We start from the raw sequence: 23,373 nt of genomic DNA, 5'->3' as shown, positions 1-23,373 counted from the left end.
TGAAATTACAGTTGAATATCATGAAAACACAGAAAGATATAGGTGATAGAGCGAGCTGCATTCAAGTTACTTCCTGAAAGTAGCTGGATGGTGAAATATTTTCCACAAATCGTCTTTTCGGTTGTTTCCTGTTTGGTTGTTATTTCAAGAATAATCCAGCATTGTGCGAATGAGTGAAGACGCGTGTCTTTACTATGCAAGAGAAGTTCTTGAGTATTTACACGTGTGATATCAAAATGGCAAAACTGTAAGATAAGATACTCGCCTAAAGTACCAAAGAATGATTAGAGCTGTTGCGAGTTCGATACTCGGTTCGTCCTTGTCAGAAAAAAACTTTCCTGGCACAGGGGTACCACAGAAACGGCGACATGACCGCAGAAAAAGTTGCTACCGCAGGGGATCCCCCATCGAGGGGACAGCGCACCAGCCTCTCGATGAGTATAAAAAACAAGCATGCCGTTCGGAATCGGCAATAAATTGTAGATCCCGAGAACTAATTATCCCTCGTGTACAGAAAATGACCGTGGTGCGACAAAAATGGTCTAATGATCAAAACTAAGAAATAATCAGATGACAAGAAATAATGGAAATATCCATTTGAGGAAAATCCTTCATCATCTAGATATTTCCAGGAAGTAACATGAATGCAGCACACTATATCGCACATATCTCTTCTGATTTTTCGTTATATTCAACTGTAAATTTCCGCAAAAGTTGCTCTATATAATAATAATGGTCAACCAAACTATGAAAAATAAAATTGATATCTTCCACCTATTTAAAAATTATTTCCTTTAAATGCTCATATCTCATAACATATCCAATGATTTCAATTCGAATTTTGATGTAGTGCGTAATTTTTATGTGGTCAAGTTCTTTGCAAGTTTCGTAAAATTTAGTAGAAAACTCCACTAAATCCTAAAATCACAACTCATAAAATCACACGTCCTATAACATAAATACGAAAATAATCACATATCAAAACATAAATAGTCACACATCATAGCATTTATAATTCGCTGATTGAGTTCATTGAGAAAGTTGAAAGCTTGTGTGAATCACGATAATTAATTGAATAATGATAATAAATCGTTTCATCATTCAACCTTCTGTTCTTTCGATGGTTATAAAGCATTATTCTTTGATGTTTATGTTGCAGTCGCTTTTTAATAAATAAGCTATTACAAGACACGGGCTTACGGGAAAATATAAGTTCTCATAGTTATCTTGCTTTTTTTTTCCGAAGAAAAGCCCGCCATAGATAAAATAGGATAGAATAATGCTTTACGAGTTCTGCATACGCCTCTCGAATTTTCAAGTAATCACACTTTCATCAAAAGGAAGTTCCCGAGAAAAATCCCTTTGAAGCATTATCTTGCTTACTTCGAGCAAATAGAATTTTCAATTTATTTCACACTTTAAGAGGGATACGTAGAAATACTTTCTGTGTACAACAATTTCATTTCCGATAACAAGGACTCCCCAGTATTTTTTTGGTAGATCGTTGGAGATTTCGGTAACTGAATATTCAGAAGATGTTATTTACGCAAGAGGACACCATCATGAAGAAACTATTCTTATTTTGCCTTCGTCTGTAACTTGAATTTTTAATAATTGACAAAAAAAGGTGTATCCAACTGCATCTTAACCTCCAGACTGTACATATATGTACATCCATTGGTTAACGGTCTCAACCAAATCATACAAATAAAACAAATCTTCAAGTGATCTATTTATACACTGAAACTTCCTAGGAAAACCAAACTGTTATTCACTTTTTATTCGATGATCAGTCTTGTATATGATCAGCAGTTTTGAATAGCAGGTGTTAATATGCTTTTGGAATGCAATTAAATTGTCGATGGACGTTTGCCCTTAGTGATCATAGTGGGGATTTATGAACCCCCTTGGAAGTCCTTGGTGAGATTTCGGGACAAAGGGTCCGGGTCCATGAGCTTGAAACAATAATCAATACATTGCTTTATACATTGAATATTATTTTGTAAATAAGGCCATGGCAATAACCAACTCATTGTTTTTGCATTGCTTTATGCATACTGAATATTATTTTGTTAAGCGGTCCGCGACTGTCATTTGATTGGCACAATGAGTCAATGGACTTTATCTCACTGGTACAAGTGATAGACGGATTTTGTCTCATTGGCAAAAGGGGGTCCATGGACTTTATCTAATTTTCACAAGGGTAAACTACTTTATCTCATTGACACGAAGGATCCTCGGAACACAAAGGTTATATAAAGAGCCCCTGCATATATAGACTTCTGAAATTTAACCCTTTCACTCCCACGTAAAGGTCCTAAAATTGGAAGGAAAGGAGCAAAATAAACTCACGAATGATCGCTGTGACAGTAGCAGAAGTATTTACTTTCGTGCAAACTTTTGGCATTAATTTCATTTAAATTATTTTAACCTTTTTCTATTCAGTCAATATAAAAGACATGATAATAACTCCGAATATTAAAATGAGTTTGAATCGATCTGATAAATCGACTTATAAAACTGTGGCCCATGTTTTTCAGATGGAAGTTCCATAACTTTTCCTCTAATCATGGTTCTCCTCATGCGTTTTTTTAAGCTAAAGTTTCGCTTTTAATGCGATTACCAAGGTTATGATTTTCGTACGCTGAATCTATTGCTTAATTCCGAATGAACATTTACATACAAAAATGCTCGACTCTGAATGGAAAATAATGTCTTGATTAGAAATTATTTGATGTATTGGAGAACCTATTTTTGTTACGGTTATTTTTGACTCAAGTATTTACAGTGAAATATCAATAACTGTGAATAATAAAACTGAATCCATGCTAAAATACTTTTCGTTCTTGTAAATGTCATGTTAAAATTACGGAAATAGGCTATAAAAACCTGATATTCAACCGCTACAATTGCTGATTTTTTTTGCTCTTCCATATTTGCTTTTTTGTAGAAAATAAATTGCAGGAAAATAAATTTATGAACTAAAACTCCTGATAAGAATTACAGAACTCTCAAGTTGGAAAACAATACTAGTTATTGTTGCGTATAAAAATATCAAAAAGGTGTATAAAAGAAGTATAAAACTATACTCGTTATCGGTGAAACCGCAGACATGAAACCAAAAAATAAGAAACGTCTTTTCTACTTCAAACAAAAAATTTTTCACGGTTTTCTTTTAAAGTATTAGAAAATGCTCATTAAAAAGCAAGAAAAAGCATTTCTTGGACGTTTGCCATCTTTTCTTGTTTCAGACGTTGCCTAAAGCACCTTAACATCTACGGGAGGAAAATGTTTTGTAAAGACTTAAATTCCGAGAGAACAATCAAACATTACGGTGAACTTCGTTACAATTCAGTTCAGTAACTACGCGGTACTAAAAAATAAAAATTATTTTATAAGTTTGAAATTTTTACGAGCGTTTATGATGGAAGGAAAAGAGGAGCCGTCACTCAGATAAATTATGTTTCTATCATGTGCTGTCAAGAAATGAATAATTACTTTTCTTTTAAATTATTTGGGAGAGAATTTTTGAAAGTTTTAAAAAAATTATACATTGGAACTTGGTGAATCGAGTTTCAGGTGAATCGAGTTTCAGGTGATTCGAACTTATACGAACTACCCTTAACCGTCTATGGTCCCATGTATATTTGAATAAACATGGAAAATATATGTTCTTTAAAAAAAACCCATTAGATCAACCTTTTTGGTATTTTATAAAGTACGTCTCTTAGTGACACTTCGGTGCAGATTACAGCTATGTAAGTACACTATATTTTTATCTAGAAAGAGTTGATTCCTTGTCGGTTTCATTTTTCGCGAGAGTTGCTGGAATTTCACTTGTTCAAAGATTAATAAAATCGCTCGAAAAATTAAGGGGATTTAAATAAAGTTCAAGGTAACAACTATTCAACTTTTACTATTCTAAGAAAGATTCTATCTGTCTGTTGATAAAATTAAAATCAAGGCAAAGTGTATATTTTACCAGTAATTAATCATTTTAGGTAATTATGAAATCCACTTATTAATTAACTAAATTGCCTTGTTGGTGTATTGTTTCAATTAAAATATGTTAACAATTTACATTCGTTTTTACGAAAAAATAAATTTTGATAACTTTTTATGGGGGTGATCCATAGAAGGTTTTCTATGTAATTTGTTAAAGTTTCTTGTTTAATTCAAATGAATTTTTTTTTCGAATATATTTTGGATAATTCGAAGTTTGTGGGGAAGAACAAATCAAGATTTTTGTATGAGAAGTTGGGGAAAATCGACAAGCAGTCGGACGTTGCTTCTCTCGAAGTAATACTTAAATTTTCATTATCCAGGGCTATTGGCAGCCAATCAATTTTTTAAACAGTAAATCTTTAAAAATGTATTGCTTTATCAAGTCAAAGAATATCTGGCGTTCCTGAGTTTAGTTTCCGCAGTGGGTGCCGTTTTTTTCCGACAGGAACAGCCATGCTAATATTCTATAAGCTGAGCAACGAATAAGAAATTGTCAGATCCAGGGCCGGAACTATATGCTTGGTCACCCGGGCAAGCGTTCATTTTGGCGCCCCCTTGTAATGTTGGAGAGGTTTCAGAATTTGCGCCCCCTCGGGTCCAGCGCCCGGGGCACGAGAGCCGCTTGCTCCCTCCTAGTTGCGGTCCTGGTCAGGCCAGTCCTAAAGACAACCCCAGGTTTTATGACAACTTGTAATTAGCAACACTAGCACTTTTTTTTTCTTTGAAAACAGCACCCCTTGTATGTCAGAATTCGATTTGATTTTCACGTTGGATTTATTGTTTACTTACTCCGTTAGAAAAAAAATATATCTGTTTTGATTGGAAACCGGCAAAATCACGTGATCCAAATTCGTAAAAATATCCTTGTTGAATTAATCCGCCACAACTGTTTGGATGACTAGTGAGCTGTTGCAGAAACGACTGTCCGTATAGAAAGAATTCAAAATTCTGATTCGTACAGTTTTGGATTTTTTTAAATTTAATGTCTATTTTAACATTGTTCAGCCGGAATGCATCAAAATTTACCACTATACCACTTGATATGAATTGTGGTGCTCAACCTCTGGAAACCAATTTCTTCAGAACAGTTTCTTCTAAGAAATTCTAATGAAAATAGATTTCCCTATACAAATGATTCAAAAAATTCGCGAAAACGGATTCATAACTGATGATCAGTAACTGTTTCCGTAAAGCAGGCTTTGTACATGGTAAAGAAGTTCTACAGTGATGCTGATTCCGAAACTGGAATAATGTAGCAACTACGATCAAGTGAAGATATTGTTGATTAAGTTGCAATTTGTAGTCATTTTACAGGGTTCCTGAATAGATTAATTCCATTATTCCAACTTTTTTGTTTGGGATTTGAATTAACCAAGTTCGATTATAAAGGGTGCCCTGAAAGTCCTAATACGGTCTCTATCTCATCAACAGTCCGTCGTAGAGGTATGATTTCAACTTTAAAATGCTCAAAAATATATTCCAGAAATCACCCTGTATCAGTTTTAAGAGTGAAAGTACAGTTTTTATGAGGTCCTCATGTCCAATTAGAACGTTTTTGTCCTGTATCTTCTGAACCAAACAAAAAAATCCCGTTTTTTACTCAGGGAATATTAATTCACTGAGTTATTTGAATTTCATATTCGGAAAAATTGGAAAAGAATGTCATAATGAGTTTCTCCATTGATTTATACACCCTTTTTCAGATTTTTTAATTGAAATATCTCACCGAATATAGCACTAAAAAATATATACGGGATTTTTTTAGCTTAGAAGACGCAGGGCGAAAACTTTCTAATTGGATATGGAGACCTCATAAAAATCTATATTTTTTATTTTGTGGCACACTGTACTTTCACTCCTGAAACTGATACAGGGTGATTTCTGAATACAATTTGAGAATTTTTCAAACTGAAACCATACCCCAACGACGAACTACTGATCAGATACAGACTGAATTAGGACTTACAGGATTCTTTGTATAAGTCAAAATCCTTTTTTTTTTTTCAAAGCATTCAAGGAACTGACATTTGCGCCGGCTTTTTTTGTTCGACGATTTTTTCCTCTATTTACTTTATTTAAGTTATTTATTTATTTTTTCAAGTTTTTTTTCCAAATTTCTTCTTGTCGGGAAAGATTTCTTAAATAAATTCTTTTTCCCTCTCTCTGTGAGATATATGGACGTTTTCTCTCAACTGTTGCATTTCTCCCTTTTCGAGATTTACGATCATTTCTTTTGCAATATATTTTATTTTTCTTTTTGCTTCAGAAGTGACCGCCTGAAGGAAAGTTCAAATAAACTTCATGAAACTCTCCCAAAGAAGATGATAATAATAAAAGATAATTCAGTTTCAATTTTTTTTCTTCTTCCCTGAAGCAAATAAATTTTCAGTTCACGAGTTTTGTTTCTGATTATGAAACATAATTCAATTTGTGGTGAATCTTATCTCCGTAGCGATGTTCCTTGATTTTGATCATTTTTCCGTGATCTTAGTGGTTTAAGGCTATATTTAGCTTTTTTCATAATTTTTTTTACTATTTTTATTTTTTAACTTCACGTTTTTACGGAAAATATGATAAAACTAATTTTTTTTAAATTATTTTTTTTATTAAATAAATTTCTGTAATGGTTTCGTTACTTTATACTCCTTTGAGATCATTTTTAAAATTATCTATTTTCCTTAATTCGATTGAAAATTAAAAATGCCACGGTGTCTACGAGTGCTCAAAGAAAAAAAAACCATCCTAATATGAATAAGTACGTTTTTTCGATTGCATTTTATAACTAAATTTCCTTTTGTTAAAATTGAACATTAAAAAAAAAATATTATCCCCCAAATCAATCATTTTATCTAGAAAGTTTAGGCATTCTAATTATTTCTAGGTGAGCCTATATGGTTGAAATAATAATAATTTATTATTATTATTCCCCCCCCCCCCGCATTAATAACTGCAACTATAATTTCTACATGATAATCTACGTGATTTCTACACCGATTCGGTTGGTATATGATGAATTCTTCTTTAAAATGTTTATGATGTATTTTTTCAATTGTGTATATCAATGTGACCCAATCACCCCCAATGTAATGAGCGCTAATTCTAGAAATTTCTTGGAAAAACATTATAGACACTTGTACAAAAACGTTGAAAAAGTGTCGTTGTATTCTAGTTCGTTGCGGTTTCATTGACAATATATGAATTAAGTATTACTTATATTATTCAAATATTACGTCAGCATCGATGGGAGTGGGGGGGGGGGATTTCCCCGAGTTTGCTGACTTTTTATGACGGGGGGGGGGGGGGTTCAATGATGCTCTTACGTCATCAACCACCCTTTATAAAAATATGAGATATTCTTAATGGCATCTTACTGGCTGTACCAAAAACGACAAAACCTTTCCCTAGTTTGGGGGAACCTGAACTAACATTCTTCATATTGGTAAGTCCTCTATAGAACCACTTTAGTGATCTCTAAATGTCCCGCTGATCCTTCAAATGATCTGGAAATGTGTCCGAGCCGCTTAAATACTCTGGAACTGTACCGCGCGTCACTCAAATGATCTTTAAGTATGCCGCGGATCACTTAAATAATCTGGGAATGTCCGGCGGGTAACTTGAGTGATATAGAACTGCACTGCGAGCCGCTTAAGTGCCCCAAAACTATGCTACATGAGAGATCTCTAAATTTGCCACAGACCACGGTTAAATGTTCTGGAACTGTGTCGAGGGTCACTCAAATCCACTGTAAATGTGTCGAGGGTCACTCAAATCCACTGTAAATGTGTCGAGGGTCACTCAAATCCACTGTAAATGTGTCGATGGTCACTGAAGTTATCTGTGAACGTGCCACTGTTTGAGAGATCGGAAAATGTGCCACGGGCCTATTTGAATGATCTGAAAATGTGCCACGGGTGGCTTAAATGCTCTGGAATTGTGCCACGAGTCACTTAAGCGATCTGTAAATGTGCGGCTTGTTTTCTTTTTTGATACAAAATTAGGTTTCAGGAAGCAGGGCACATCGGGTAATCCCAAGGGTCACGTTTGGTCCGCGGGCCATGGGTTTATCATATATGACTAAGAGCGTGGATCGTAACGAATTTCTGAAAGTGACAATTTTTGAGTTCTTAACTTTCAAAAAGCATTGAAGTTAGCAGAAATCGATTATAATAGCATATAAAGGTATTTTCTTTCGAAACTTTAATTTTTTTTTAAATATTGTTAGCATTAAAAAAACACATTTTTGATCGTCTGGGGGAAACACCCCCGCATACGTCTCTGATTCCACCAATATGCGCTAGCAGATATGGAGGAAGTGATGACGAAATTTTGCTGACAAGGGGTCAGTTTGCTGACTTTTGCTGACAAGGGAAGGGGTGTCAAAAATGACTGAAAATCTGCTGACGTAATACTTGAACGGTCCCTTAGCATTAATCTATATGGAGAATAGTCCTAACCTCCAGATATTCACGTTGTAGTCAATATGTCGTTACAACAGAGTTTGACTGTAAATTGAAAAAAAGAATCCGGTATTCTGTGGCATACGTAGACACGGCCCGAAGTTTTGACGTGAATACGTTCTTTGTGACTTGGATCACGACATAATGAAATCGGTATCATCGGATAGGTCTTTGCAATATCTAACAAGCGATGCCATTGGCTTCTATTTGCGTTGTATACCTCTCGAGATGCAGAGTGAAAAAATTTCGTTGTAAAAGCGAGCCGCAAGCCCAGTGTTCAGAATGAATTCGTTGAATTATAAGAATGAATTATCATTGAATTCGTCTCTCAAAAATACCCATCAGTCGACACCATTGGTTTCATTTGCTTTTTTTAAACCTCCCGAGATACAGAATGGAGGTTACCATTTAATTTGTGTTAACGAGATCTACCCGCAAATCATCCAAAAGACTGATATATTCTGAATACTTACTTCCTAAGATATTAATGATGAACGTTTAAAGCATTTCGTATGCAATTTTTTTTGCGAATGGTCCTAGTATCGTCAGGTGATTTAAAAGACGTGTTCACGTCAAAAAAAAAAGACAAACAAGTCACATTTTTAAATTTTTTGCACCTTTTATTGTTTTGTTTCATAAATCGAGATTTCCGGAAATTTCAAAGAATTTTTTTAAAATTTCGTTATCACTTTTACAGCATGTCTTCTTTATGGCTCGTGTCTCAGGTGGTCATTCAAGCTAAGGAGCCTTGACATCCTTCTTTAAGGAATCGACAAGAGTTGACATAATTGCCTTCAGTTCATTTTTAAAAATCGGGATGACTTTTGATTCATTTGGTGACAAATTCGGTGTCTTGGTTAGTTCTCTGTTAATGGCTTGCATGAAGGCTCCTGTAGTGCCGTCACAGATAGCCGAAATAGAGTTGATCAATTTCTGTTTATCCGTTTCGTAACACGAGCATTCACCTTTGTTGATCTTTTTGTAAACATATCCGCCCTGCCGCGTTGAATACGAGATTTTCGTCTGCGCCGATGAGGCCCTTGTCTTCACGTATTTGCTTACCTGGAAACAATAAATCAATCAAAACGGTGAATCTTTTTGCTAATTGTGCGACGTATAGATGACTGGATTGCGAACCAAAGATAATTTCGGTAAGTCACATTCCTCTGTCGGGAATCGAACCACCACCAACTTGTCACTGTTTGGACGAGTTCTATACCATCAAGCTACAGAGGAAGGGCATTTTCCAACCATAGAACAAGTTGTTCTTCGGGTTGAACTTTGCTGTTCAATAGACAGCCTCCTCACTCAACACCAGCTCGTAACGACATTAGCCCCCAGGCGACGTAAACAAAACGATTATTAGTGAAACGAAAAATTAGCGGAAATGTTCATCATGTCGTTTACGTTGCCATCTTGGGAGCTAATCCCGTTACGAGCTGTTGATGAGTTAGGAGGATGTCCATTGCGCAGTCCCACCAACATAGTGTTGTACGGTTGAAAAACGTCTGTTCTCTGTAGCTTAATTGTAGAGCACTCGCCCGGACAGTGCGAAGTTGGTGGTGGTTCGGTTCCCCACAGGGAATGTGACTTTTCTTTCGAAATTATCTTCGCCTTTTATCCAATCATCAACAGGGTGAACGTGACATGCTCTACCAAATGAAGGGAGTGATAGACAAGCCCAGAAGGAATATGAAATACCATACAAACCTTGTTCTATGTCGAACCGTTTTCGGGTTATTTCTGGAGGATAATCGATTATGGGAAAAAAGTGCTTCGAGTCTGAAAAAATAGTTTCTTAAGTTTCTGTGAAATCTCCACGTAAACTAAGCTCATATTTGAAAAGAACAGAAAAAATCCTATAAAGCGACACCAATTTCATTGAAAAATCTGGATTTAACGGCAAGCTACACAAGAGCTGAAAGATTGGAAAAGTTCAAAGTCGAATTTCCGCTAAAACTTTTAAATTTAAGGCTCTCGGTTGATTTGAGCTCTGCTGACTTCAAAACTACGCCCTGCTTTGACCCTACATTTTTATGGACCAAAGTAGGCCGTATGTTTTGCCAACCTTGGTAATTTGTAAATACACTTAAAACATAGACATACTTAGGCATAGAATAAGTATGTTTATTTTTTAAATGTCTATTTCATTTCAAGATTTTGTATCCGAACTGAAAAGATGGCGTATAACTACACGTGACGTGTTAACATGGAAGTCGCAGTCATGCAGACCACAGTAATGAACACCTTCAAAACCGTTTAGATGATATTAAACCTGTAGAAATAAACCGAAGCAAGCCACTGATAACTTTAAAATACCTCGAAGTACCAATAAAAATGAATTTCCTAGCAAATTTTAGTGCCGAGGAAGAACTAGCAAGCATTTTCTAGTAACATTGACAAAATGTGTGTGTGTGTGTGTGTGTGTGTTAATTAAAAATTTTAAAAAAAAACATGCCAATGTTGCTTTTTTACATGATCAATGCATGTTGAAATACATGTTTTCTTTAAAAAAATCGAAGTTTTATCACGAGCCCAGGTTCAAAAAGTACCCTAGATTTTCTTAGGCAACAATGAGATAGTTAAGAAACAAACAAATATAGGAAACAGGAAGTTGGCTAAAGATACCCAAATGCAAAGGTAACATTGGCGCAAAGGCTTTTTTAATTAGCTTAAGGTAAAAAAAAGAAAATCTGTGTTTTATTTACATATGCATAATGTAAGATGCCTATCGATACAAAAAAGATCAGCAGGACTTAAAATAGTAAGAATATTGAGTTTTTTATCGGAATGTGAATTTGAAACTTTTAAAAAATGGGCTAAAAAGTAGTCCACGTTTACGGTATAAAAATAAGCTCAGAGTAATATATATATATATGTATATATAAAACAACTAACTACCTCTAGTAGGTTTTCCTTAAGTGGTATGTATGCACCAGGCTTTGTGAGTATAAGAGGTTTTGTGGATTTGGGTTTATCAACGTAGCAGCAAGCCTGCGCCTGCTTATTGATGTAATCTTCCATTTCCGCAACCGCCAACAACAAGATTGGAACAGCTCGGTCAATTTTCGAGTTATCGAGTCCATCGCCTGCTTCCGCCTTGAATACAACAGACACTAAGAACACCGCAAATATATCAGTCACCTGGAAAGTTAAAAGCAATAGGATTCATTAGGATTCAAGCAAGCAATAGGATTCAAGCAAGGAAGGATTCATTTAAATTTCCTCCGGGTTTGAGGAGTTAATGTCCGTATGAACTCATTCTAATTCAGTTTTGATCTCGTCAATTTTCAACCATTTTAAATGAAAAACATTTTTTTCATTGCGCGATGCTTTATAATTAGACATCTCCAGAAAAACTGCTACAACCCGAACTTGAAACGACACCAAAAAATAAACCACAAAGCTCTTTGGGCTCTTACTTGTTGTGACAGGTTTTGGTAAGTGATACTTATTGTAATAATCTGAATCTATCTCACATACAGATTTGCGTTAATTATCAAACGACTCTCGTATCAAAATTACTCACCAAAGTCATCCTCATGATAACAACGAGTATAGAGCTCTAGAAAACGTCGTCAAGAAAGAAGAGATTTGGAGTGTTAAAGAATGGACTTCTCTCTGTTTCTTATACTTTCCAAATAACAATGAACAATCTAATTTAAATGCGTTTCAAAATAAGACTTCGATTACGTATTTCCACGAGAAAAGAACGTGTTCACATAAAAACATTGCACGTGTCCTTCACGCATTGGTTGGATAATCGCTATCATTCGATCTGGTGCAGCTGTTCTCATAACTGGCATTACGAGCCCATTATCACTATAGAAAAATTCCAGAATTCCGATGATACATCTTTATATGTGTAATGATTTGAATTGTTTTTTGGGTGTACTGAGAAATTTCTTGTGTTTAAGTAATACAGAATGTCCCATAAAAGTCCCATATTCATCAACACCTGTTACTTTGGCCCACTTCTGTAAAACAATTTGTTCAATCTTATGCTAAAATATAACAAATAATAAATACTGAGATAAAAGGTCTCATTTTTAGATGGTTCAAACCTTTTTCTAAAAGATTGTGACATAACAAATCCATTTTCCATTTTCTGTAATATTTTTATGAAATTTACTTATTTTTATTTTTGGCCAAAGTAGCCCATAAGTTAGGCTAATTTTATCCTACATCAAATATTCCTATTTTAAAACACTCTAAACCATGCTTGGAGTAATGGAACCCACTGGTTTTGGGAAAAAAAGTACTCTCACATATCATTACAAAAATACATTTTATTTATTCTTAGTTTACACTGGTACACATGTTTATAAATCAATTAAGAAAAGAGAGACTAAAAAACATCAGCCTTATTAGAAGTCGAGCATAGATACGGTACTTAAACATAGTATTTGTGTACCAGTCTTCCCATAAGTTAAAAAACAACTTTCAATTCTTGGCCGTACCTCGGCTTACGAACGCATCGACTTATGAGTTTTTCGGCTATAACGAAGATTTTTTTCGCGATTTTTTTGCATCTTCTAACAAATACGGATTCGGCTTATGAGCATTTCCTTTGATATTGATGCACGCAACTTAAAATTTCCACGTCGTGAGTTGAATTTCAGCACCAATGATCATCAGACTTGCTTTCACTCGAGCCCGATTAACCCATGTCAACTTTAGATTCTTTTCCAAATGTACCTTCTCTTTCTGAAAGTTTTCAACCATTTCATGTAAAATGCTTCAGCTAATAGAAAATACATTGAAAAAAGAAAGAGACAATGTTTTTAGAGCACGCGTGACGCCCGAGTGGTGTGGTGGTAAGATGCTTGTCTACCAGCGCGAAGGTTGTCCTCAGGTCCCATGTTTGAATCAGGGTATTGGTAACAAAATATTTTCCCCTAAGGAGCTTGAGGAGACCATCAATATTGGCGCGTTCATTTCCAACTCAATTCGTTAACGACAGTAAATTGCAGTATAGATATAGTATATGATATGGCTGGAGTTGGTGTGTGGTGAGGTAATATAACTGGCACTGCATAATGTTGCAATATAAAGATAGCGACTTGAATGCTTTGGCAACTCACTGTTTTAATACTTTGACCTTTGAAGACCGGACACACCCCGCTTCCCATCTCATAGAGATATCGAAGCGTTCCCGAAGGGTGGGTGTATCCGGAAAGTTTTATTATAAAAACAAAACATTGTCGCCTCATACGAAGGCAACCAAAAAAAAAAAAATATATATATATATATATATATATATATATATATGAAGACGATCATCAATCTAAAATCATATAACAGGTGATTAAACTCGAAACATAAAACGCCAATCGTCAATTGAAATTATAAAGAAGATTATGCGATGATAGCCCTCCCATAAGAATCTTGCCATCGTCAGTTAATCGAATGATTGTCAATAATCTAAATCTAATGATTGTCAATAATAAATATAAAATTTCGAATCGCAGAGTAAATCAGCTAATCACAGCCATCCATTGTCCAGCTCCCACATATCAGTTCGATTGTCGGTATCGGTCTTCAGTAGTGAATCGGTCTAGTATCGGTCCGCCGTCGTCTAGGCCGCAAGTTGTAAATCATCGCCTGGCTGCCGCTCTCTCGCGAGGGCGGGTGCATGACGTCAGTAACTCCTCTGAGTCTTGGCCGCAAATCGTACTGTCTCACCTGACTGCTGCACTCCCTTGATGGCACATACGTCGGGTCGGTGCCTCCTCTCGGTTCACGTGCTCCTCTGGTTTTGTCGTGCATATGGTGAACGTTCTGCTCCAGAAACCTGACAAGACCTATGAGGCGGTGAAAGTTCGTAGGACTACGAAGGGTCCTTATCTTCCAGTCTAAGGTATAAGACTCTGGCATCTTACCAAAGTGGAACTGAGCCGTCATTGGACACTGCGTCGCATAGTGCCAGAGAGATCCAGAAGCTCCACAATTACAAGCAGAGTGAGTTGAGCGCTTAAACCGTTCGAAATAAACCGGAAATGGACCGTGCTCTGTTACCACTATTATCTTTTCTCTGGGCCAAGCATAATGGTGCCAACGGACCCGTCGTTGGACTTTATAGGCGTCTTTGGCCGCATTAGAATTCCAACTACATTGCCACGTCTTCAACAGATCCTCACGCAATAAGCGTTGAGCAAAGCTCCTTGGCCATGGGTGTTCACCTGGAGTTTGAAGATTAGCGGCTTCCTTAGCAAGTTGGTCAGCTTGCTCGTTGCCAGCTACTCCAGAGTGCGCTTTCACCCAGGCCAACCGTATTCTTGGATTCCCACACAGGATGCGACGAATCTCTCTGACGTTGTAATACGGTGAACGTGGATTTTTTATGGCCCACAGACTAGATGCACTGTCTGAAAATATGAGCACTGGATGCTGTTCGGATTGCGCCCATTGAACTGCATGCAAAATTGCATATACCTCAGCCTACTGTTTTAATACTGAAGAGCCACTCGCAATACGAAAGTCATTTTCAGAAAATTACACCGATTAGCTTCTGAGCTCTTCATATATTACTGTATACACAACCAACAATCTGATACTTTTGTAAGAGAAGAACGAACAGACGGACAAAATTTGTTTACTGAACATGCACCAGTAGGATGGCAAAAATTATTTATAATTACCAATGTGCTTCTAATGCGAAATGTTGCTTTTCTGATATTTGCGGTCCTTTAAGCTGAAAAAGGCAGTTTCATCTAACTGGGGGAAAAACTTACATTCAGGTCGTAGCTATTGACAGTACACACCATTAGATACAAAATATTGAAAAGAGGCCAAACACGGGATTTATCAGTGACGTTTCCAAAAACTCGGTTTTTCATTGGATTTTATTTTTACCATTGTAAGGGAAAGTTTCGCCACAACTGTGCTCTTAATGAATATCATGTTATCTTCCAACATTCAACAGGGACAACATTTGCCAACATTTAAGAAACTTGGTCATTCACCCTTTGAAAAGGGGGATGAGAAACCTTTTCACCACTAGAACGGTTTTAGTTACCAAAAACAACAACGAACAAAAACATTTCTGGAACAAAACAGTTGTAATTATCGAGTGTAAAATAATTATTATATTGGTTTTATTCGTGGAAACCAATGGTAAAACAAAATTATTGGATTTTACATTGCATAAAAATAGCACACGTTCTTCAGTGGTTTTTTAAATCAGCTCTTGGGGGTTGCTTATTCTCTCACACTCAATACATTCATTTTAATACAGTGTACGCAACTTTTTTTTTAATAACATAAATTAAAGATTGTTTGTGAAACTAGCAAAATATTTTGAAGCAAAAAAAAAAATACGTGATTGATTTAATTTGCAATAAGGAAACATAAATACGTAATCGTAGTTGCCGGTAAAGCCACATCCGAAAAATTGGGCTGAGGGAAAAGCTTTTTTTGTCAGAAACGCCGCAATTATTTTACATGCTGCAGTTTCGTAAAATCTTCACGTTACTTCAACAACTGATAAAATATTTACATTTGAATAAACCATAGTTTTTGTCATGTTCAACTCGTCGCGTTCATTTTTTTTTCCTTGAAAGAACTTTCAGGACACCCTGTATACACTGATGGTATTCATGGAAGAGAAAAGACATCGGTTTGCATAAAAACGTAAAAATATATTTTTCCTTAAAAAAATTACACTTTTCTATTATACGGTATATAGTGTCCTAAAAGAATAAAAATTCTAAGATTGCTTCTAAAATTGTAGAAAATGTTTATACCGTATTTGTCTTCTACACAAAAATATTGGAAAAAATATTCCACCTGGCAGTGGTTAAAGAGTTAGCCTCCAACTGTGCAGGAGAGGGTTCGAATCCCGGTTCGGGAATGGATATCTGCTAACACTAACAAATTCCCTGGGCAGATCGTAATGATCTCGAAAATACGTGATGTGTGTGATCACGTTATATTATATATATTTTTAAAAAAAATTCATCTCAAAAAAATTATGGTGCCCCTGCTGCCACATGTCGAATAAAAAGTAAACTATCTGTTATGATCAATGTTGGTTGTTTGTTTTGAACCGGTATACAGTATGAAAACAATCATGTGTTGTGTTATTTGTGGGATATTTTTTTTTTTTTTGCGTACTTGTTTAAACTTTAAATGACAAAATATACTGGTTGATATATATTTATGTTTGTCGTTAAATTATTACCTGCAGAAAAGTAAAAATATAGCAACCGATATAGTCAAACCTCGTTAATGAGTTACTCTTGGGAGAGCAAAAATATGACTTAGTAAGCGGAGTGACTTGCTAAACGGAGTAAGCCATAGCTGTGCCAATTCCTGCCTGAGGACAATTGGGACTTCCAAAACGTGACCTGGTAAGCGGAGTGACGTGTTAACCGGGTGACGCACTAACGAGGTTTGACTGTATATATAAAATTTCCCTCATTAAATTTACGCCGCTCTGTGGGATCAAATTAAAAAGAAATTGTAGTTTTATGCCACATGTTCGTTTTAAACGATGAGCAAATTTCCATTCTGCACATCGGTTAGTAACAGTAATTTTATTTTGCGAAATTTTCACTTTGATAGTTTCGAATTTATTCAATAGGTGGCAGGTCCTATCTTAAACTGGTTACTCGTATTGATACAGTGAAACCTGTACGAAACGGAACGTCAATAGACTGAAATAGTATTCCGTTTTAGACAGATTTCCGTTTTGTAGAGGTGCAAATAAAAGCACTAATCATTGAACAGACAATATTTTGATGCCGTTTTAGACAGGTTTCGGTGTCACACAGCATGCTTCTTAGACAGGTTTCACTGTAATAGCGAAGTATAAAAATAGGAAGTATTTAAAGTTGGAAGATTAGGAAGCTTCCCTCCAATTTCTTTTTTACGGGTCCGCGAAAATTTTCACTTAAATTCAGTACTCTACAATGAGAAGAAGGTTGAAGATCAATGAACTGAGCCGCACAAGGCCCAATGTTTTAGTGTTAATGGATAATTTTATCTATTTCCTTACAATTCGGCATTATAATTCCCTCTGAAAAAATTTTTTCCAGATGAACAGGTTTTTATCAATGAATTTACGTTGCATCCCGGTTTTCATCAGAATTTATCTCGGCTGCTCAGTCACATGTTTCGACCGCCCTATCCTAGGCCATACACACACAGTAGGGCGACCAAAAGGTAAGGGAGTGCATAATAGAAACTAACGACGAAAGCAGTTGTAACGTTTTGTTCTACACTGCACATACGCGACAGCAGGGGGCGAAAGAAGAAACGTCCACTCAACGAGGTGCGTGATTTAAACAAACCTGTTTGTTTTCACCTCGATCTGTTGATTTTCGCTATCTCCTGATTGGTCCATTTCTCCCCTTTTTTTCCCTTCCCTCTTCTGTAGAGGGATCGTCATCATCACTCCCTTACATTTCGAAACCCCTCCGGCCATTTTGTCTATCCTCGTCCTCTTTTACAATTTGCGGACATCTCTTCCTGCACCCTTATGCATTTTTTCCTTCCTTTTCGAAATTCTTGTAACTCGTACCTCTTCGTTCCCCCTAAGAGCGTAGCCTCATTCCCGGGCCTGCCGTCGGTCCCGTACTGTAAATCGTTTATGATTCTAAAAGCGAGGGAAATGCAACTAGATAACTTCTTTTCCGACACCAACAGAGTAACAGTTGTGAATACCTCTAAAAGCTAGAAGATAGAACGAGTTACGACTTGAAATGTCTTCTCTTATCATTCTTATTCATGTTTTATTTCTGATCCGAGAATCCCTAAATGGTCCACGAACCATTTCTTGCAAACTACTGGTTTGAAGTAAATGAAAAGGTTAAATTTAGAATATTCATGCATATATCATCAGGAAGTCATATCCAGTTAATAATAACATGTATATGGTAATAATAACATGTTATATGGTAAATATAACATAAGATATAACATATTAAATTATGTTACATCAATTATATTTTAGGGTTGTTTTTTTTTTTTGACAAAAATATGGTAAGATGATCACTATCCTGTTTATTTTTGAATTAGATTTCGTTGGTATGAAGGCGTTGGAGGGAAATAAATATATTTTTAAAAACAAAACCAAAAGAGCGCCAGTGAATGCAAATTCAAATTTCTTTTCTTTTCGAAAAATCTTCAAAAATATTTTTTTTTCGAAAATATTTTTTTCCAAATTCAAAACTTCAGTTTTTTTCAAATCTTTTATGCAGCATGTTTTCAAGACTCATGTTGTGAGTTGCTAGGTTGTTGGACATGCTTTGCTACGGATTGTCGAACTTTCAACAAGATGTACTTTATTTCATCTTTAAAACTGGGGATGACTTTCTCTTCCCTTGGAGTCAGATCCGGCGTATGGGTTAGTTCTCTGTCGATGACATTAATAAAAGCTTCTTCACAGCCGTCACAGATAGCCGAGGCCGAATTGATCAATTTCTGACTATCCGTTTCATAACATGAACATTCATCGGTCTTGATTTTTTTATGGGGAACTTCACTCCCTTTCGGTGATTGCAGGAGTTGAAACTTCGGCGCCAAAGCCTTTAATTTCATTTTATTGCATACCTGAAACAACAAATCAATCATTTAGATATCGGGGGATTCTACACAAGTACAATGTATCCATAAAATATCATCAACACCAGAAAATTTTGGAAAGCAAAATTTTAGCCGTTACAGTAGCTTAATAGCCGCAATAATACAGTAAGCCGCCCCCCCCCCCCCGCGAAATACCTTATATTTTTTAATAAAGTAGGCTTTCTTCCGATTTTCATCAGGTGCAAACTAAGGGGGATATAGGGAAAATTGTTCCATAATGAGAGATCCTTACAAAATATTTGGCTTGCCAAAGCTAAAATATCGCATTAGCCGGCATGCCGTGAAAATCGTGTGGGGGGGGGGAACAGCTTTTTGAATATTTATGTCTGGTCTACGCTAGGCATGTCGGGAAAAGCGAGGTTCGATAAGGATCACGGAATACATTAAGAAGACCGATATCATTTCATATTAAGACCTCAGTAGATAAGCGAATAAGAATACAGCACAAAAGCATTTTTTATTATTGAAGCAACACGTGTTTTACACGAGAACTTGATAATGATAATAAAAATTGAGCTTTTACTTATTATTCTAACTTAATTAACGTCAACTCAATAGGAAATATAGACCGTATTTTCTCTTTATCTGCATGTTCACAGAAGAAATGTGATGTTGCTTTTGGATTAACTACTTTACGATCAAAAGACGTAATATTGCGTCTAAATGCTAGTAGAATGAATTCAAACAAGTTCACTTTGTTTCCTTTCCTCACTCTTGATGATCCAGAAGCGTTGTTGCAACCGTAGAATTTTTTTTTTCGTTTTGGATTTTTGTATAACCTGATAGTGATTTTGTTTCCTCACATATGAAATATCTTTCTTATAAGAGTGAAAGAAAACGAGTACGGTGAGGGTGAAAAGAAATCTAACTTTGTACCTATATTCTTATCAGCTTATCTTTTATAACTGTCTTACTCTTTCATTTTTTCTTCTTCCCTTTTTCTAACGCGCGGTTAGGTTAGGATACTATATTTATTGCAGATTTGTCAAATAGGGAGCATCCGAATTTCTTGCCAGTTCGCTTGTAAGTGAAGGGGTTAAATTCTATTTCACAATGCAATTTTTTAATTTTCCACTCTGCTCATTCCAATCTCGCATGCATGATCAATGAGTACTAAAATGCTTTGCAATCTACGCGAACGATCATACTTAGTATCAGAAATTTTTAGTAAATCAAGATTCGGGGAAGCAAATCAGAAATAGAGTGAAATAAAATAAATAAACTAGAATAAAAAAAATTATCTTAGAAAGCAGTTCGTAAAAAAGAAAGAATTTAAAATGCAAATTAAAGACTGAATTCAAATCACTGAATTCAATTAGTTATCGGAGTCCAGATATTCAAGAATGTTCTTTAATCTGTGACGAATTTCTTAGCACGCCAGAAAATACGGGTACTTCTGGCTGCTGGTTTCCCTCGCTGTTTTTTCGGAAGAGTTATTCCATACTGTACGTAGGATTATAACATGGGGGTTACGCCCGTTGGCTAAGATCACAATTACGTCACTAAAAATCTTGGCTAGCTGTGGTTTTTTGTTAATGACTGTAGCGTCATTCGGATTGGCATTCAACTAAAACCTGCTTATATAGTTTTTACGTGCAATTTCTTGAAATATGGGTTCCGACTGTAGCATTCAAATATATAGATTGAAAAGTTGCCCAGAAAAACTCTTCTTTGATATAGATATGCCAATATAAAACCGGCGATTATGCATAATCACCGGATTTATCACGTTTACCACATAATATATGTGTATTACTCGGTAAATGTGATAAATCCGGGTATTATGCATAATTACAGGTTATAATGTCATTTTGTTAAGCTTTATAAATTTCCCTAAATTTATCGCTTTTGCCGGCGATTATACATAATGCACAAGAGCGTCGTTGGTAAACATGATAAATAGTTACGATTGGAGATTATGCATCTCTGGTAAAAATTATGTAATTATTTTAGTATTTATCAAATTTACCAACGATGCTTGAGTATAATGCGTAATCACAGCAAAAAAATTATCAAACTTACGGAGGGGATCAGCAAATGAATCGATTAGTTATGCATTATAACCGATTTATTCCATTTCCTGTAACGTTTTATATGCTAAAGCATTTTGAGCCCCTTGCCTCTTTAGCCACGCCTCCCCTTGTAGTGACGTGATAGTGATCTCGACCAATTAGCGTAATCTCATGTTAAAATTTTGTGTATAGAATGGAATAACGCTTCCCAGTATGCCGGCTAATGTGGGGGAAATGCAGTAAGATACGTGTAGGGAGGCGAGATATTTCGTGAATGCCTCTAAAAGGATTAAAGCTTTCTTTTACTATTTTTATGATCGGAAAACTATCTTTTTTTCAAAGCAATCAAATTTTCGAAGAAATGAGCAAACTTTGAATTTGGATGGAATTAGTTACTGAAGCGTACGTTGAACTATAGCATGAAGAATATAAAAAATAAAGCTGAAGGTTTAAAGCAAACAAGTACCTCTAGAAGATGTTCCTTAAGTAGTATGTATTCAGCAGATCCCGTGAGTAAAAGTGGTTTACCGGTATTGGGTTTACCAACGTAGCAGCACAACGTCACCTGCTTATTAATGTAAGCTTTCATTTCTGCAAGTGCTAATAGCAGGATTGGACGTAATCGTTCATTCTCCGAATCATCAAGTTCACCGCTTTCTTCCGCCTTCAGTATAACCAAAACGAAAAGCACCAAGAATATGCCAACCACCTAAAGTGGAATTGGGTGCCATGTTATTTTTAAGCATTATTATATTATAATTGTAAATAATATTATAATTATAATTGTAACAAATATTATTTATCCGAAACAAATATCGTGGAATCAATGTCATACCGAAGCTCATAAACCTCCCGCCCGCGGGCCAAATGCAGCCCGCGCCAAATCTGTTCCGTTAGAAAATTAGCAATATGCTAATTCTATATTCTGAGCTGACCATGATCATATCTCCTCGATAAAAAATACGGAAAATCGGGATCTATACAAGATCTCAGATTATCGTGAAAAGCACTGTCAAAGGCAAGTAAAAGCGTTAACTCTAGCTAAAAATAATAGTCAAAGTCAAGTAGAGTTGCCGATTGTAGCCAATTTAAATTGTCAAAAGCAAGTATAGTTTCCATTTGTAGCAAAAACAAAATTCTCGAAGTCAAGTGAAGTTGCTAATTTTAGCCAATCATGTAGTTAAAAGTTTATGACGTTCCCAACTGTCACTCAGAATACTGAAAATCCGCCAGTGACGGGAAATAGAAGACTATTGCAAGTCGCAAAGGATTAAGATGTAATTCATGAATAAAAACGTATATCTTATACGTTATATGTATATATAATGTATTGGTATGGCTATAATCGATTATGATAGAGTCTTAACTATCATAATGCGTTCTATAATTCATTCAAATAATCTGAATTCTTGAGATTTCAGTAAAGAATAAATTTTCAAGCAAGTCTTGTTGAAAATACGAGGGAAAAACGGAGCATTTTATATAAAGGTTGGGATTTCCAAATTTATGGGAACATAATATATATATACAAGTTTCTAGCCCGCAAGCGGCAGAAATATCGAGTTTCCGTCCCGTGGACTGAAAAACTTGTGCATTTCTGCCATAAACTAACTTCATTATTTCTATTGGTATCATACAAATACAAATACAACGCCACAACAGGCAAATTGCCCAACGAGGTGGCTGACGTAAGAACATCATGGATCCCCGAGCCATTTTTTGGAGGCCCTACCTACTACTGCTACACCACACATGCACCCCGCCCACACCCCCCCCCCCGTGGAACCCCCAACGAATCGGTACATGCGGGAATGTGCGTGTACGTGTAGTGAAACCAGACGTGAAGTTTTTTTTGTTTCTCTGTAATGCTTGTTATGTGTAGTGCTGCCATCTGCCACCAGTTTTTCTAACTATGAGTGAAGTGTTATGATTGAATGATTTATCGTTGTAGGACTGTTGCTCTCTGTGGCGAGACTTTTTAACGGGGAGATCGGCTCGCATTTGCGCCTTGAAGTTGGGAACCACAGAAAACCAACTTCAGCCGACCACCACTGTGGGGTTCTAACCCGGATCCTCGCATCGCGAGTCCGTCACTATAACCACTCGACCACCACAGCGGCTAAAACCATAAGTATTTCTATTTTCTAGAAGTCTTTCTTTTGCAGAGTTGAGGCTGAAAATATTGGAGACGTAAATCATAAAAATGTATCTTTGAGGCTATATTAAAGATACCAAATTTAAACTCACCAACGTTATCTTCATCATAACACCGAGTACACAAAGCCTTAGAAAATGTCATTGAAAGAGGGGGG

General features: G+C 36.0%; 3 protein-coding genes across 3 annotated transcripts in view; 1 reads left to right on the top strand and 2 right to left on the bottom strand.

Annotated features, from left to right (window-relative positions):
- The window catches only part of LOC149090068 (uncharacterized), a 193,974-nt gene that overhangs the window by 93,693 nt on the left and 76,908 nt on the right, over positions 1-23,373 (top strand). The window lies entirely within an intron of this gene.
- Positions 9,057-12,078, bottom strand: LOC149090070 (uncharacterized). Its single transcript, XM_089235535.1, has 3 exons — positions 11,992-12,078; positions 11,364-11,606; positions 9,057-9,524 (listed from the first exon to the last, which is right to left on the bottom strand). Exons 1-3 carry the CDS (start codon positions 12,004-12,006, stop codon positions 9,201-9,203), a joined length of 582 nt encoding a protein of 193 aa, XP_089091661.1. The 5' UTR covers positions 12,007-12,078; the 3' UTR covers positions 9,057-9,200.
- Positions 18,633-23,340, bottom strand: LOC149090069 (uncharacterized). Its single transcript, XM_089235534.1, has 3 exons — positions 23,309-23,340; positions 21,528-21,770; positions 18,633-19,016 (listed from the first exon to the last, which is right to left on the bottom strand). The coding sequence occupies exons 1-3, from the start codon at positions 23,324-23,326 to the stop codon at positions 18,672-18,674; spliced, it is 606 nt and encodes a 201-aa protein (XP_089091660.1). The 5' UTR covers positions 23,327-23,340; the 3' UTR covers positions 18,633-18,671.

This window comes from Pholcus phalangioides, unplaced genomic scaffold (genome assembly GCF_987345545.1).
Source record: "Pholcus phalangioides strain wild (caught in Gottingen) unplaced genomic scaffold, Ppha-v1.0 ptg000001l_1, whole genome shotgun sequence".
Classification (NCBI taxonomy): Eukaryota; Metazoa; Arthropoda; class Arachnida; order Araneae; family Pholcidae; genus Pholcus; species Pholcus phalangioides.
The sequence above is the reverse complement of the archived record's forward strand: the minus strand, read 5'-3'. Positions and strand labels throughout refer to the sequence as shown.

What these genes read in the sequence shown, in the direction of transcription:
- LOC149090070 (XM_089235535.1), bottom strand. An exon ending in TTAAGGAAAACCTACTAGAG is followed by an intron (nt 9,525 to 11,363) that starts GTAGTTAGTTGT and finishes TATTGTTTCCAG; the next exon opens with GTAAGCAAATACGTGAAGAC.
- LOC149090069 (XM_089235534.1), bottom strand. An exon ending in TTAAGGAACATCTTCTAGAG is followed by an intron (nt 19,017 to 21,527) that starts GTACTTGTTTGC and finishes TTGTTGTTTCAG; the next exon opens with GTATGCAATAAAATGAAATT.